Source organism: Astyanax mexicanus, chromosome 9 (genome assembly GCF_023375975.1).
Source record: "Astyanax mexicanus isolate ESR-SI-001 chromosome 9, AstMex3_surface, whole genome shotgun sequence".
Lineage (NCBI taxonomy): Eukaryota > Metazoa > Chordata > Actinopteri > Characiformes > Acestrorhamphidae > Astyanax > Astyanax mexicanus.
This window is the reverse complement of record NC_064416.1, coordinates 14349832-14366097: the sequence shown is the minus strand read 5'-3', so window position 1 is coordinate 14366097 and position 16266 is coordinate 14349832. Positions and strand designations below refer to the sequence as shown.

At 39.0% G+C, this 16266-nt stretch overlaps 1 protein-coding gene across 2 annotated transcripts in view; it reads left to right on the top strand.

Annotated features, from left to right (window-relative positions):
• The first annotated feature begins 4832 nt into the window (after positions 1 to 4832).
• Positions 4833 to 16266, top strand: part of kcp (kielin cysteine rich BMP regulator) — a 46463-nt gene continuing 35029 nt past the window's right edge. The window contains exons 1-5 of one of the 2 annotated variants that reach the window (XM_049483469.1): positions 4833 to 5303; positions 9895 to 10448; positions 11016 to 11088; positions 12039 to 12271; positions 12972 to 13137. In XM_049483469.1, coding sequence (XP_049339426.1) covers positions 5192 to 5303; positions 9895 to 10448; positions 11016 to 11088; positions 12039 to 12271; positions 12972 to 13137 — 1138 coding nt within the window. In that variant the 5' untranslated portion in view covers positions 4833 to 5191. Of the gene's footprint in view, positions 5304 to 9894; positions 10449 to 11015; positions 11089 to 12038; positions 12272 to 12971; positions 13138 to 13870; positions 13936 to 16266 lie in introns of those variants that run through there. The other variant, XM_049483470.1, reaches the window with a different exon arrangement.

The following is a 16266-nucleotide window of genomic DNA, read 5'->3' as shown; positions in this document are numbered from 1 at the left end:
AAGATGTATTAAAAGGGTTAAAATGGCGTTAAAATAGTAAGAGAAGGAGAGGTAACAAAACAATGTTAAAGAAGTGAAAAGTTCTCCAAAGCTCACTATTCCAGAAATGCATTAAAAAGTTGCATCTTGGGGTCACAAAGTCTCCATGACATATCACTTACAAACATAAATGTGAACCTCTGAAGTTTGCTAAGCGTTACTGGGACTTCAACTGGAAAGGTGTGCTTTGGTCAGATTAGACTAATATACAGCTTTTTGGGAACAAACACTCCAAGTGTGTCTGGCATAATACAAAAGATAAGTACGCACAAAAAACGTTTCATGCTCCCTTTGATGGGGGCAGACTGGTGATGCTGTGGGCCTGTTTCCTTTCCAAAGGCCTCAGGAACCTTCCCTGATTGCAGAAAACTATGATCCAGATCTGTTTTTTTTCTGGAAACCTGTGGTAGAGTTATCACCGCTTTTTGAATTTGACCAGATCCAGTATGGGAATGTCTTATACTAGCTTTCACAGATCTGTCTGCATCAGCATATGGAATCTGGTCTGCGTATTTGGGTCTGAAGCGATCCTAACACTTCCACATTGAGACCACCTTCCAGCAAGACACTGAGCCTAAACATACAGCCAGAGCTGCAGTGGAATGGTTTAGATCATAGAATATTCATGTGTTCACGGATCTGACCTAAATCCTATTGAGCATCTGTGGCACAGACGCTGTCCAGCTTGAGCTGTTTCACAAAGAAGAATAGGCAGAAATCTCAGTCTCTAGATGTGCAAAGCTGATAGGGACATACCCCTAATGACTTGCAGCTGTATTTGCAGCAAAAGGTGGCCTTACTAAGTATTGATATATGAATATTTTTGCACACACTTTTCAGATTTTATTTAATTAAACTTTTGATTAACAACTTTCCACTTCACAATTTTGTGCTAATTTGTATTGGCATATTATTTAAAAGGTCAATAAAATACAATAAAATATGTTTGTGGTTGTAAGTTGACAAAATGTGAAAAAGTTGAAGGGCTATTAATACTTTTGCTGTATATGTGTTTACAAAAAAACATATTATTTTTTATCTTTGAATTAAAAAAAAACTATACATGGATAATAGAATGCTGGGATGCATTCTGAACTCTTCCACCTAAAGCACATGTAAATATGTGGAACTGAGTAAAAAGCTTTTATTTATGAGGTGTTGTGTGGTTTGTGATGGGTAGGTTTGGTTTATTTATTTTGTTTGTTTTTTTTAGAAAGTACAGCCATTTTAAATACCAATTTGGTAGGGGAAAATTTGTATTACAAATAAACAGACATATTAGTTGTTAGAGTAATGAATAAATTATGGTTAATGTAGGAATTACTTATAATTAGAAAAACATATAAATTAATCAAAAAGTTACAGTCACAGTGCATGAATAATTTAGGCGCCAATTTAGCTGGAAGCACAAACTGAGGGGAAAAAGGAAAGAGGTCACCCAAAAAGCATTAAAAGAAACAGCTGTTGTCCAGGTAAACTGTGTTTTTTTAGTACACATGGTACATTTGTTAAAGAAACAACAAATATGTAGTTAGCTACATATTTCTTACATTGAGAAATTGTTAGTTAGCCAGGTTAAATGTCTGAGGTAACACTTTAGCTAGTGTTAACACTAAATAGTTAGCGTTAGCTAAGTTACCTGCAGCACACAACAGTAGGCAAGAGAAAAGCACAGAAGAGTCTTCTTTTACTTAAAGGAGTAAGTTACTGTGTGCAATTTAGTTTTTTAAAACAGTTTATTAGCTAAATAGTAATTTAGTAATTTAAGTAATTTGTCAGCCTTTATAAGGCTAGAGATTTTGAACTATACCCACTTTGAGTTTGAAGGCGTTTTGTAAAGAAGGTGGGTGTTCTGTGCCATATTTGGTTCATATATAAAAATAAATCAAATCTATGCCCCAATGTAATAAAATTCATTGTAGAGCTGTGCCAGTTCTGGCCGAGATTCAATCAGATGCATGCGCAAAACATGTCTGTGCCGGTTTGGGTCTGTTGTGTGAAAATAAGTTTAATTTAATTTTTTACAGATCTTGTCACTGTTCTGGGCCAGATTAGGACGAAAGTAAATTTGATATCAGGGCTGTTAGGGTTGTTAGACTGAATCACAGAATTAATAAATAAAAGCAAAATTCAGATATAAACATGAAAAGTCACAAAATTCGAAAATCAAAAAAAAAAAAAATGAATAACTGAAGAGCATAGTAATGTACAGACATCATACACATATCATATCAAACAGCAGAACTTATCATATCTAACCAGCACAGTAACATAATTTTGATATCAAACATCAGCCATTAAATGATCTCAGAAACAGATACCATCTGTTAGATATTATCGCTAATCCGCCATTTTTGATTTTATAATAAAAGCCCCAGGGGCGAAAATATAAATGAAAAGATGTTTATGTACTAAAATCACTGACTCTATTACATAAAATAATAAAGCACATCCAGTTTTTATTTTATTTGTACTTTGTATTTTATTGGACTTTTCCAACTTTTTATCGAAATATGGTCAAATATCTATATTATGTTCATATTTGCATCTCATTTTTAAGCATTTTAAGCAGGGCTTACATTTTGCCAAAAAATGAAATGGATATCCTATCTCTGGATATTTCAGTAAGATAATGTAAAATCATCACATCACAACAGTATAGCTTAGCAGAAGAATATTCCAGATTTTGAACTGGCCTGCCAGAAACATCATTTAAATAAAAATATCTGGTAAAATAAAATGAGAAGCACCACTATTACCTATCTGGTATTTTATCTTGCAGATAGACACAGCTTTAATTCCACAACATATTTGACCACATAAGGATCCTATAGAACAAAATGTATTGTTCTGTTCATTATCTGCTCAGTACATCTCCTTTCCTTACACCAGGAGGCACTAGAGAGCTATGGTATGTATAAGCTAAAAACACATTTTAAACTAAAAATGTAAAGCCTGTGTTTTGGACTCTTGCATTTCATTGTAATCACATGAAGGAAATGCACCAAACCCTTTCCAATCTGATGTGAGATGTGTTGGAGTATAACTGATAAGCACCTCTATTACACAGGAAACCCAATCTGATAAGGCAAACTACAGAACTACCCCCCCCCCCCCCCCCCCCACACACACACATATCCTGCTTTCAGACTGGATGCTACATGTCCTGCTGGGTCCTGGGTCCTACTTGGGTGACTCTAACAAATTTTAACACATATCTGGCTTTTTAATATCCTGTGACATGTTTTAATCAGATGGAGGAAGGGCAGGCGGTGCTTTGTTGTCTTGGTTCCATTGAGATGCTTTGCAATTCACATGTGGCCATATGCATCCCTGACCAGCTCTGCATGTGGTTTTAGTGATCAGATTATGAAGCATCCTTGGGACTAACTGTACCCCATTCACACCTATAGTTTGTCCTGGCCACTTATGATCAGATCAACCAGTGCGCGTGTTAAAACTGGTTCTTTGATAAGTATGAATTAAAATCATGTTTTGACAAATGTATGACCAGATAAAAGTGAAATTAATAACATTGAACATCTGGTTCCACTGTCACCTAACAAGGCATGTGATCTACATATTAGGCAGCACCTTATTTGAACCAAATAGTGATGGATACACCTTCGGTTTAAAACATCTCCAAAATGTTAGGCAGCTCTTATGGCAGCTCATTGGTGCCCAAGGCTCATTGAGGTTTGTGGAAGATCTGCTGATAATGCTTTGGTGCCACATAGCAACAGGACTCCTATAGAGGTTTTGTGAAGTCATTGCCTTAAGCTAACCATACACTAGGCGACCTCAGAAAAGACTTCTAACAGACTAAATCTACTAGTAACAGTCTAAGATTCTGCAAAGATTGGGGATCTTGGAGGGTCACTATTTTGTAAGACTGCAGCTTGACTTTTTAGAGTGTTTTACTTTCATTCATTTATACTATACTAAAATATACATTTTATACTTTTCCAGTCTGTCATGGTACAAATGGAAAGACATGTCAAATAGACACTCTTGCTCACTCCACAGCTCCACCTGTTTCTTCTCCTTTTGCACCCTCAAGAAGAATCGTCGTTCCGAGCCATCGCCAGAGTTTCACCCATGTCCAGTTCCGGAAATGTTCCCACGCTTGCCTTGCTGCTTCCCGCAGCTCTCCTATTGGTTCTTGACATTGTTCACGTCACTATTTGCGTTAGCCAAATCTTCAGTTTTTTTAATAATATTAAACATGGTTGATTTTATCTGAATGGCAAGACGAAAAAAAGACTGACTTAAACCTTAAATTCTAACAACCTTACACTGAACGATCGAGATGATGTGACCATAACTCAACTTTTGAAAGACTATAATAATTTTAATCCTAAAACTGAAAATTGAAAATCGTTTGATGTAAGGTTGGCATTAGGTTGTTTTAACAGAATTAGATGGTTTTAATGTGTTGAATGAATTTGTGGTGTGCCTTATTAAATCAGTATGAAATTTTCGATTCTGCTGCTGATTTTGGGAATGTGACAAAACAACATGCTTTGATTTCTCACCCAGTTCTGTTTTTCAGCACCTCCACACCATGGTCTAAAAGGGCTGTATGAGGTATGTCCATCCATGCAACCCAGTCACTGCAGCCCTCTCCCTGACCCTTGACCTGCAGTGTTCTCCTGCTGAGTCACTTCACCCTGCAGCACTTTTAATTCAGGACGAGAGCATACAGATCACATCTGGGACGAGTTAAATGTTTTCCTACCCCTTTTCGAACAAGCCCCGCCCACATCACCAGGCTTGGTTAATAGTGTCCTCCCTACTGTCTCTGGTTGGATACAGCATGGCAGAATGCACGTGAATGGGAACTCTTAGGGGCACCTCTCGTTTATCCTGGTGCAGGGGGTGTGGCTTGCATTAATATGGGTGGGGGGAAAGCAGCACTCCTAAAGCCAGATGTTTTGTTGGGCGGTAAATTCTAGTTAGAAGAACAGCAGAACACCGTGTTTGACATCTAGTCTTCTCCAAGAAAAAGCGCCTCTGTGGAATGGTGTTTGTTGTGTCCTGAAGGGAAACATGCTCACACTGAAGCTTTCTTCACCATCCGTTTGATGTTTTTAAGGGAAACTAGGGAAACTTCTTTGTTCTCCTGCAGAGTTTGCAGTCAGCTGGGAGCAGAATGGAGCTTCCAGCCAGTCTGGCTCTTCTCTTCACTCAGCTGACCCTGCTGACGCTTTGTTGGTCACTGCAGACTCAGGTTCATGCTCAACTTCAGGACAATGATGAGAACGGTGAGCTCACTACTGCAGCTACTACCTATATTACTCATATTACTGCTACTATTATTACTACTACTACCACTACTACTAATAATAATACTACTGCTGCTACTATTATTGTTGCTACCACTACCACTGTTGCTACTAGTATTACTACTACTACTATTATTACTACTACTATTACTAGCACTACTAATACAACTATTACAAATACTACCACTTTTACTACTAGTATTACAACTACTGATACTATCATTACTACTATTACTACTAGTATCACTGCTACTGCTACTATTACTATTTCTACTAGTATTATTATTACTACCACTATTACTACTACTACTACTCCTAGTATTACTACTACTACCACTATTATTACTACTACTACTACTACTGCTACTACTACTAATACTGCTACTATCACTATTACAGAGGGTTTAGTGAAAGTACTAAAATGAAAGTAAAGTGGGGGAGTACTAGCATTGCATGATGTTTCATGTGTCTGTGCATAATTATATACCGGGATTCCCCGTTTTTTCCACAGTTGCCCCATTAAGGGTTTTAAATTTCACTACTACTACTGCTACTATTATTACTGCTGCTATTACTACTACTATTATTATTACTTCTGCTAATTCTTTAACTACTATTAATAGTATTGCTACTACTACTATTACTATTGTTCCTTCAATTACTGATATTATTATTACTATGACTATAACAACTACTATTGCTACTACTATTACTACTACTAATATAACTACTAATATCGCTATTATTAAGAAGATAAGTAAATGATGATTCCCTGAATGGCCATTTTTATTTTTTAATACCACTACTACTACAATTACTACTAGTTTTACTACTACTATTGCTATTACTACCATTGCTACAATTACTGCTACAACTATAGCTATAACTACTACCATTACTACTACTGATTTTGTTACTAGCTCTACTACTACTACTATAACTACTGCTGCTGCTGCTACTATTACTAACACTACGACAGGGGTATCAGTGCTGTGAGAGAGAGCATGAAATGAAAGTAAACTTGGGAAGTATTAGTATTAGCATTAACACTGCTGCCTAAGGTTTGAAGCATTTGAACTCTTTTTCACCTTATCATATCACTCCATCTGTGTCTTTCTTTCATCTTTTTCACTTTATCATATCACTCCATCTGTCTTTCTTTCATCTTTTTCACCTTATCATATCACTCCATCTGTGTCTTTCTTTCATCTTTTTCACTTTATCATATCACTCCATCTTTGTTTTTCTTTCATCTTTTTCATTTTATCTCTTACTCCTGTCTATATATACCCCAGCTGTATCTCTTCATGTCTTTTCTCTCATCTTTTTTTCTCTCCTCCTCCTCATCTCTTTCTGTTTCTTCTTTCTGTTTCTATCATTCTACGTGCCATATTCTTTTGTTGTTCTTTCTTTTTAAAGAAAGAAAGAACCATAGATTTCCCTTACCTGAGCTTATTTATGTGTAGGACCTCACACAGGCATTCCTGTGCATGTTGTAACAGTGTGTGTGTATGTGTGTGTGTGTGTGTGTGTGTATGTGTGTGTGTGTGTTAGTTCGCATAATGAGTCATTTGTGTGCAGAAGGGACAGAAACTCATTAAGTCCCCATTCTAATGAGGCCAGGAAGCCATTAGGATCTTCATGCTGACTCACCAGCTCTGCTCTGTGGGTCTCTTCCTCCAGCTCTGTCTGTTCATTGCTTACACACTCGCTTACACACCCGGCACACTCGACTCACCTTCCCAAAAGCAACCAAAACCAAAGGTTATGTCAGCCATCATTACCTGTCACTGCAGCCTCACTAGTCAACCAGCTTGGTTATGCTGGTCATTATGTTGGTCAGACTGTTTGAGTAGTTTGGTAAAGCTGGTTGTTTAGTGTGGTCATGTTGTTGTCATAATGTTTTGGCTCATCAGTATATATCTGTTGTCCTTATGATGTGTGTAAGTTGTTTTATGCTCTGTTTTTTTTTTTTTTTTAGTAGGCAAGTGCTGCAATGATCATTAATTTATAACAGTACTACTCCACACAAAGTGCAGGGTACATAAACACAATTTAAACATGTTGTGGACATTTAAATCCCATGTTCAGCTGTTTCTTTTGTTTTAAAGTGGTGTACGATATTGCACACACTGGCATAGTGGGCAGCACCAAACGTCAATGATTTGATGTCACACATCAGACATCCAGAAGGTTGGGTGTCACCTTTGGCCATTTGGTTCTCATAGCATTTTGACAAGTCCTGCAATTGTGCTATTTCCACAAAACAATGCTCTACAGCTCTGGAAAAATTAAGAGACCACTTCATTTTTTGAATAAGTTTGTCTGAGTTATTTATAGGTATATATTTGAATAAAATTTACTTTGTTGTTTTATTTTATAAACTATGGACAACATTTCTCCCAAATTCCAAATAAAAATAAAACCCATTAATTTGCAGAAAATGAGAAATGGCTGAAATAACAAAAAAAAGATAATACAAGGAAACAAGTTCATAGTTTTAAAAGTTCAGAAATCAATATTTGGTGGAATAACCCTGATTTTTAATCACAGTTTTCATGCATCTTGGCACGTTGTCCTCCACCAGTCTTACACACTGCTTTTGAATAATTTTATGCCACTCCTTGTGCAAAAATCAGTTCAGCTTGGTCAAATCAAAAGCAGTTCAGCTTGGTTTGATGGCTTCTGAACATCTGTCTTCCTCTTAATTATATTACAGAGCTTTTTAATTTGGTAAAATCAAAGAAAGTGACATCTTATTTTTTCTAGAGCTGTATTGTCAGATCCCTGATACAGATACACATCCCCAATATAAATGTGTGTAAAGTTGCACACTAAATATGACCTATTTTTGTCCATTTCAGTCTAATTGTTTAATAATTTTATTGTTTCTTTCTTGAACAATATATCTAGTTGGCCTAGTTGCCATGTCCTTCCCATTAGTCATTGACCTCCTAGACCTCCTAAAGATCTCCAGCTCTGTCTGTTTGTTGCTTACACACTTGACTCACACACTCTTGCCTCATTACCTTCCAGCCATCATTACCTTCAACTGCTGCCTCAACCATTTTTATAAGTTGAATAAATATCTACATCAAAACAGCCCCATGATTACTACATGATTGCTCAGTGTGGGAACCTGGAACAGCTGGCTTGAGCAAGATTACACGCTAATAAACACACACACATACACACACACACTCTTACACCCAACTGAGATGTGTGAAACCCCTCAGCTTAAGCTGGAGGAGTGAAATGGAGAGGGTCCTGTAGAGTTGTGGATTTGGAAAGTTCCAGTTTGTCCAGACTGAACATGTGGGAAAGGAAATGTGGAGATGATTCAGTTTCACCCCCCCCCCCAACCCGTTGCGGGTTGTGGAAGTAAAGAACACAGCTGCACACACAAACACACACACATGCATGCAAACACACGCTGTACACACTGAGTACTCACCCAGGCTGCATGTCCCGTGTCAATGGAGAGATATGGAGTGTTAAAACATGAGAGGAAAGATCACTGTGGACCCATGAAAGCTGTTATCTGCTCTTCTCATTAAACACATCCCTGTGGAGATGAACTGATGACAATACCAGAAGTGTGTTCTGAAACTCTCATCAAGCAAAAACAACATTGTCTCTGGAAGTTAATAAAGTTTTATGGTTTTTGCACCACTTTTAGAAAGCACTGAGAAGCCAAAGTATTATGACGACTCAAATATAGCTGAATATTTTCTTAACAGCACTGCATATACACTCTTAAAATAAAGGTGCTTTAAATGGTTCTTTAGGTGAGACAAAAAAAAATCCACAATTTTCATTTCAATAAAAATATATTTGTAGTAGAGATACACTATATGAACAAATGTAATGGGGCACATTCGTTGTTTCTTTTAAAATCAAGGTTATTAAAAAGTGTTTATAGTGCTTTTGTTTGGGTAACTGTCTCTACTGTTTTTCTACTAGAGTGTTAGTGCAGAGAATTACTCTAAGGATTTAATTGCAGTCAGCGACAAGAGTGTTAGTGAGATCATGGTCATAAATCAGATGTGAAGGTCTCAAACACTTTCACAAAGGCCAAATCCCAAATTATTATGACCAAATACATCTTGTGAGGGGTATCTGGTCATCAGTTTTGAGTACCCTGCAGAATAATCTAGCTTCAGCTTTTGTTGGTAGCTGGGTGCAGATGGTATATGCTGGTTTGTGATGAGCGGAGGTGGTGGAGAAGCTGTTCATCCAGGAGAAAACATTCTCAAAACTGGTAAGCCAGCTAAGCATGTTGGACAGCATGCTGAACATACTGGTAAACAAGTTAAATCAAGCTGGTACACCAGTTTAGTAAATCTGGTCAACCAGCTTGGTCATGTTGGTTGTCAAGTTGGTCATACGGTTTGGATAGTAATGCTGACCAACCAGCTTGTTTGACTAGCTTAGACTGACTGGTTGACTAGCTTGGGCTAGTCCAGAACAACAATTTAGACAAGTGGTTTCATCTTAAGCCATGAAACACAAGAATTGTAAAATATTCTCGTGGTCGTGAGTGATGCAGATGTCTTGTCTTTCCTATTAGTCATTGACCTCCTGGAAGCTCTGAGCGTCACTCGCTCTGTCCGAGGAGTCACCAAGGCCAAAGGTCGTGAGCCGGAAGCGCAGGCATGGCGTTTCCGCTCTCGCACAACTCACCTTACTCTCCCGCGGGATTTCTCCGTCTACCTGCTAAGTTCCTCTCAGGGTTCTCTCGGCCTGCATCTGGTTGGACAGCAGACCAAAAACTCTGAAGCAACCCTCATATCCCTGAGCTCAGAGGCCGCCCTGCAGCTGGATGGCCTGCCCCTGCTGCGCCTCAGCTCCAGCACCCGGGACAACTGGCTGCGGCTGGAGTACCGCTCTCAGAATGGCCTGAAACCTGAAGTCCTGACGCTCCCAGGTGGAAACCCTTTCACTAGTGGTGATTGGGTGAGGTTCGGGCTGAGCCTTGAGCCCAAGAAGCTGCTGCTGTTTGTGGAGTGTACGGAGACCACAGTGCTGGAACTGGACCAGGACCAAACACTGAACCTAGAGCTTCCACTGGACCTTCAGGTCACCTTCTCCAGTACTGCAGGGAACAAGACCAGCAAGTTCAGTGTGAGTACCTTAAACTCCAATTAGCTTGGTTGTGTGTCATAACTGTGTTTGATCGTTGGAAAACTCTATAATGTCCTCTCTTATTTCTCTGTTCTAGACTGTTCTTTTATATTTAAATATATTTACACTATTAAATTCATTTACACTATTCTAGAAGCTCCTCCCACTGATCTTGAATCATTTTTGTTCCATGTGTTCCACTCTTTACACATTTATAAAATTTATTCACTCAATTGTGGAATATTGTCTCATTCATGGTTATAGAATTTTCTCTGCCTTTCAAACAGACCAAAACATTTTCTCTTTCATGTTCTCACCTGCTTGCAGTTATATACACTCTATATTTAAACCCTTTTTAATACCCTTGATTTCAATAAAACAATGAATGAACCAGTGACCTAATTCTTATTTTGTCCATATAGTGTATGCAGTGAACAGGATTTGAACAATGTGTTTTTCCAGGTTTTTAATATTTAACAGATTTGCATTAATATTAACAGAATCTAAGAGAGTGAACTGACATTCCTGTTAGTAGATTTACAGCAGTGAATGTTTGATTGATTCCAGGGCTACTGGCAGACTGCAGAACTCTCCACCAAGGCTTATGAGAGGCGCCCCTGGGTGTGCGACAGTGAAACAGGTATAAAAATAATGTTCTGTTTATGATATTGTTAAATGGGTCCAGGTGCCCTTTATATACAGTATATCAGTCATGCATTCTCCTTACTATCAAAATCGTAAATAGTAATTTAACCATCTGGGTTTCTTTCTTTGCCGTCTACAGCCAATGACTATGAATGTACTCTGGTTTGCCTTAACATTAGATACACCTGCTTAAAAAGTGCGTAGGTCCACCTTATTCTGCCACACAACTTCTGAAAGTGTCTTTTGGTATCTGGCACCAATATTAATGTTAGCAGCAGATCCTTTATTTTCAAGGTGGAGTCTCTGTGAGCATCAGTGTGCCTTTTGCATCTATGACCCTGTTGTTAGGTCACTTTTGTCAAATACAGAACACTGGATACTAGGAACAAATCACATGACCTGCTGTTACAGAAGAAGTGGCTCAGATCTGATATGAGGATCACTGTTTAGAAATCCTGAGTTGTGCTGCTTCAGCAGCCAGAGTCAGAGAGAGCACAAATGGCCTTGCTCTCTCTTGTTGGCAATTGTTAGAGGCATCTCATGATCAGAATTTTAACCCCTTTGATGCCCCGGAGTCTGTAGGTTACAATTCACTTCAATGCTATGGTGATCTTTACCTTCTAACTGAATTTAATATAATAATAACAGTACTTACTGAATAACATGTAGAGCATTCAATTAGTAATATGCCAACAGTTTACATATCAGGCATAACTTCATACACCCCTGTACATTTGTAATGATTTACAGGGTTATTCCATGGAGTTACTTTCAAGACTACAAACTTAACTGGAAATGCCTCATACTCTGTTTTAAATAGATTCCTCCACTGAAAAGCTGGTGGGTTCTTGAGATTGATGACTGACAAACAGAGTAAAATTAAACTTTTATACACTGTGTTTGTCATTGATTGTGTATGTGTGTGTGTGCGTGTGTGTGTTTCAGCCCCCCTCCCCCCTCCCACACAGAGCACAGCAGTGACCCCTGTTGCCCAGAAGTCTGTGGACCCAGAGCTTAATGTGGTGCATGACGAGCCAGATCGCACTGCTGGGACAAGGCTGGGGCCTCCAGGGACCCCGAAGGACAAACTGGCCCCCAGCGAGCCAGCCCAGAACCTTGTCAGCATAGACGACACTCTACAAAACGTCAACACCATGTTGGCCATGCTTAAAACCCAGGTGGGCGTACAGGCCATTCTTACTGCTACGTGCATGTGTTGTGGAAGTAGCTCACAATAAGACCACCACTGTAACAAGTACATTGACAGGACTAATATGTTCTTCATTATTCTCATAGTTCTAGAACATGTTTTTTTATTATTCTCTTATATTTGCTGAAAAGAATATTCTCTTTTATTCAATGAGTTCTAAACAATTTTCTCATATCCACAGTGTCCTGGAAGTTCTATCTTTTCTCTCTCTTCTCATCTATCTCTTAACTGTAAAGTTTTGAACATTTTCTTTATTGAGTTCTAGAATATTTTCTCTTTTAACAAAGATTTAGAATATGCTCTCCTAATTACAAAGTTAAAAATATTTCACAAATTTTTAGAATATTCTCTCTTATTCACTTAGGTTTAAAATATTTATCCCAATTTACTGTCCTGTATTATTGGCCTTTTAAAAAAAAGACACCCTATGAAGACCATTTCTATGTGAACAATATTGAAAGATTATAAACTATAATTAAAATTAAAAGAACACTATGTCTTGATATTTCCCTCTTAGACTGAAATAACCAAGTCTCTAACATCGACTTTCAGAACGTTTTCGCACATGCAGAATTCTTTCAGCTAATAGGTGGTTTGCATGTGCAGCCTGTCTCTTATCACCCCACAGCGTCTCAGTTTAGATATGTTTTATTCCTGTGTGTCTCCAGCATGAGCAGCTGCAGGCCAGAGTGCAGTATCTGGAATCCTGCGAGTGTGTGAGGCGAACCTGCACGTGGGAGAGCCGTGTAATGGAGGAGGGGTCACGCTGGGAAGTTGACAGGAACACAATGTGTTCGTGCACCTCAGGGAAAGTCCAGTGTACCGCCTCAAATGGTGAGTGACACTTCTGACCAGTAATAAAGATACGTACTTTATCATCATATATGATTACACACATTGTCATATCAGCGTCTACTGAGCAATAGCTGAACATGAACATCATAAACACACAAAAGGCTGGAATACCCATCCTTCTACAATAGCAGCAATAGTCTGCATTTGTTAATATGCTGTTGATCCATGGAAGTCCCCCTGGTGTGTGGTATCACCGCAAAATCTCCCTCCCTCTTTAACGGTTTATTTTTTTTTCCTTAAGTGCTGTAATGATTATGGTTGGATTTGGTATTAACTTTAGTAATTACTTGTAATTACACTCTTTTAAACTTCTAGAAGAAGAAAGGAAGGAATGTGTGGGTGGATGAGGGGTAGATGAGGGGTAGATCTGTATGTGTGTGAGTGTGTGAAAGAGAGAGAGAGGGAGAGAGAGACCTTTCATTCTATGATATTACAAATTATACTCATTATGATAAAATTAGCATTCTCTTTTTTGCTTTCTTGGTCACTGTTCTGGTTCTTAGTACAAAGATCATCCTTTTGGCTGTATTCATACTGCAGGCAAACCAGATATGTTTCTCCAATCAGATCTTATAAGATGATCAGACTGGATTTGTGTGGCAGTCTGAACATAGCCTTAGAGGTTTGAGCTCTTCCAATGTTCCTCTTGCAGATCCATGTGAGTCCTCCCCTTGTCAGAATGGAGGTGTGTGCCAGGCTATGCACTCTGAACCATGGTTCAGCTGTTCCTGTCCCCCGAGCACAGTGGGGAGACTGTGTGAGGCTAAAAGCTCTCAGGTACCAAAGTTTAGAGTAGTGACTTGAGTAGATAGACTCCCAATAAAGTTTTTTTTAGGAAAATAGATAGTACTTAGACACTATTAGACTTGAGAATCATTTCAATTTTATAGATCTACACTAGAGATGACACAATATTATTGTACTTTCTGATTACAAAACTAAATCTCATGCCAAACTGTATAACACAGCGTAATCCAGGTCGTGTTTGTGTACAGTCCTGTAACATTACTCTACCGCCTCAGTTCACATGCTCCACTCAATTCAAGATGTTGTATCTCTCAGCTTGTCAGAAATGCATATGTTCAGCTGTCCATCAGGTGGTGGTCAAAAAGCGATTTGTATTTACTGTCGTGGAGTGTAAGCAAGTTATGCTCCAAAACTGCAGGGGGAGTCCCAGAGCAAAAATACAAATTCTTGCATAATGCTGATTTAAAGACCAATTGTATATTTTGTGCCATGGGTATCAGTATCAGCACACTACCAATACTCATTCATATTAATGTGCCATCTCTAGTTTCTGCAAATTATATTGTGTGTTGTAGAATTTGCATTTGTTTTGTATTTTCGAAAGCATTCCATTTGTTTTCATCCGTAGGCTTGCTTTATGCCCAAAGTTGAGGGTGTATGTCCCGGAAAATTTAATCCCATACACCGCTGGTTCTTTGACTCCACCTCCGGCTCATGTAAGCATTTTCTCTACAGTGGCTGTAAAGGAAATGCTAACAACTTTCCCAGCCGTCGCGCCTGTCAGGAGCAGTGCAGCCATGGAGTTTGCTGCTATCGCCAATATAAACTACCCAGACCTTCTATTAGCAGCGAGGATGAATATGCACATTCTAGGGATACCCTCGGATACAACGCAACAGAAACTGGGCCAGGGAACCGTCTGAGGGGCGAGGAGATGTGGAGGATTCTTAAGAAGCGCATGTTGGAGTACAACGGTAACATTTTAAATGGCGATAACAACATGAACTGGACTGGAATAAATGAGGACAGTGAGAGGAGGCGTTTTTACAAGACCAACTGTGCTGCTGAAGAGTTTGGCCAACAGGGGACAGTGCTATATGTTTGTGAGTATCTATCCCTGATGCAGTGCCAGCGTGTGGCTCGGAGTGGAACTACAGATCAGCTGGAGGTGGTTAGTTTCTCACTGGGTCAACGCTCTGCGGATTTAAACTTTGCCCCACGCTGTGGCTGCTGGTTTAATGGCCGACTCTACCGGCCAGGCGAGGGCTTCCAAATGGCTTGCGAGGCCTGTGTGTGCACTTATAGGGGTGTGGTGGAGTGCACTTGTCAGCAACTCACCCAGCGCAAGGAGGTGAGAGACATGAGCCAGTCTGAGAGAGAAGAATACCACATGGCCATTCAAAAAGTCTACTATAAATCAGGTACAAAGCAGTGTACCAAAGTAAATGTTGTTTGTCTGTCTACTTTTTCTATGTAACGGTTCCAGATTCTGGTCTTGGAGTACCTCTGTCCTGCATATGTTTTATGTTTAGTTTATATATCTTTATGCTTATGTTTTGCACTAAGATAACTGAGAAAACAAATCAAATTATTAATAAATCCTTGAGATGAACTGGATATTTTAAAACGGCCAGCAACAGGGTTGCAGGGGTACTCTAAGGCTAGAGATATACTTGCTTTTGGTCGTGTGCTCATGTATATGACCAGCTGCATTGTGAACGTAACTGGTCACATACTTGCCCATGTGCTACACTTGTTCCTGGAGGTTTCCACTAGAGGGCAACTCAGGGTTCTGACAGCTGCTGGACAAAACTGTCGGCTCCTTTCCCACACATCATAAAGATGTGAGTAGTTTTGAATTTGGTCACACAGCTGCTTCTCAAAACTTTTAGCCATTTATGACATGCAGAGTGATGCACTGCCTGTAGTGGTTTTGTGTGTACTGCACTTCACATACGCATCAATGTCATTTCTAAAGATTTGCACAAAAAACACATAACACAGGTACAGGATAAGCAAGGCAGTCATCATGCATACACAAACACGTAGTTAACAGCAAGTAAATCTCCAACATAAGGGCGTTTTTACACTTGTTTTTTTTACTGGTTCGATTGCTGTCAAATGTAAAATCTGTTTTTGAGGACTGGAGGGGTGAAGAGTACCAATCTCTGGTCCTATTGAAATCAGTGGTCGAAAGTTCACTTCAAGCAGACTCTGGTGCTCTGGTGCTCCCTGCGCTGTGTGTGGGGTTGCGCGATTGCCTAATTTTACAGTGTGACTGGTCATCCAACTTATCATATTATTATCTCTTCAATTTGTATTTATGTATTTGTCTAATAAAACACACTTCTTACTGTAATA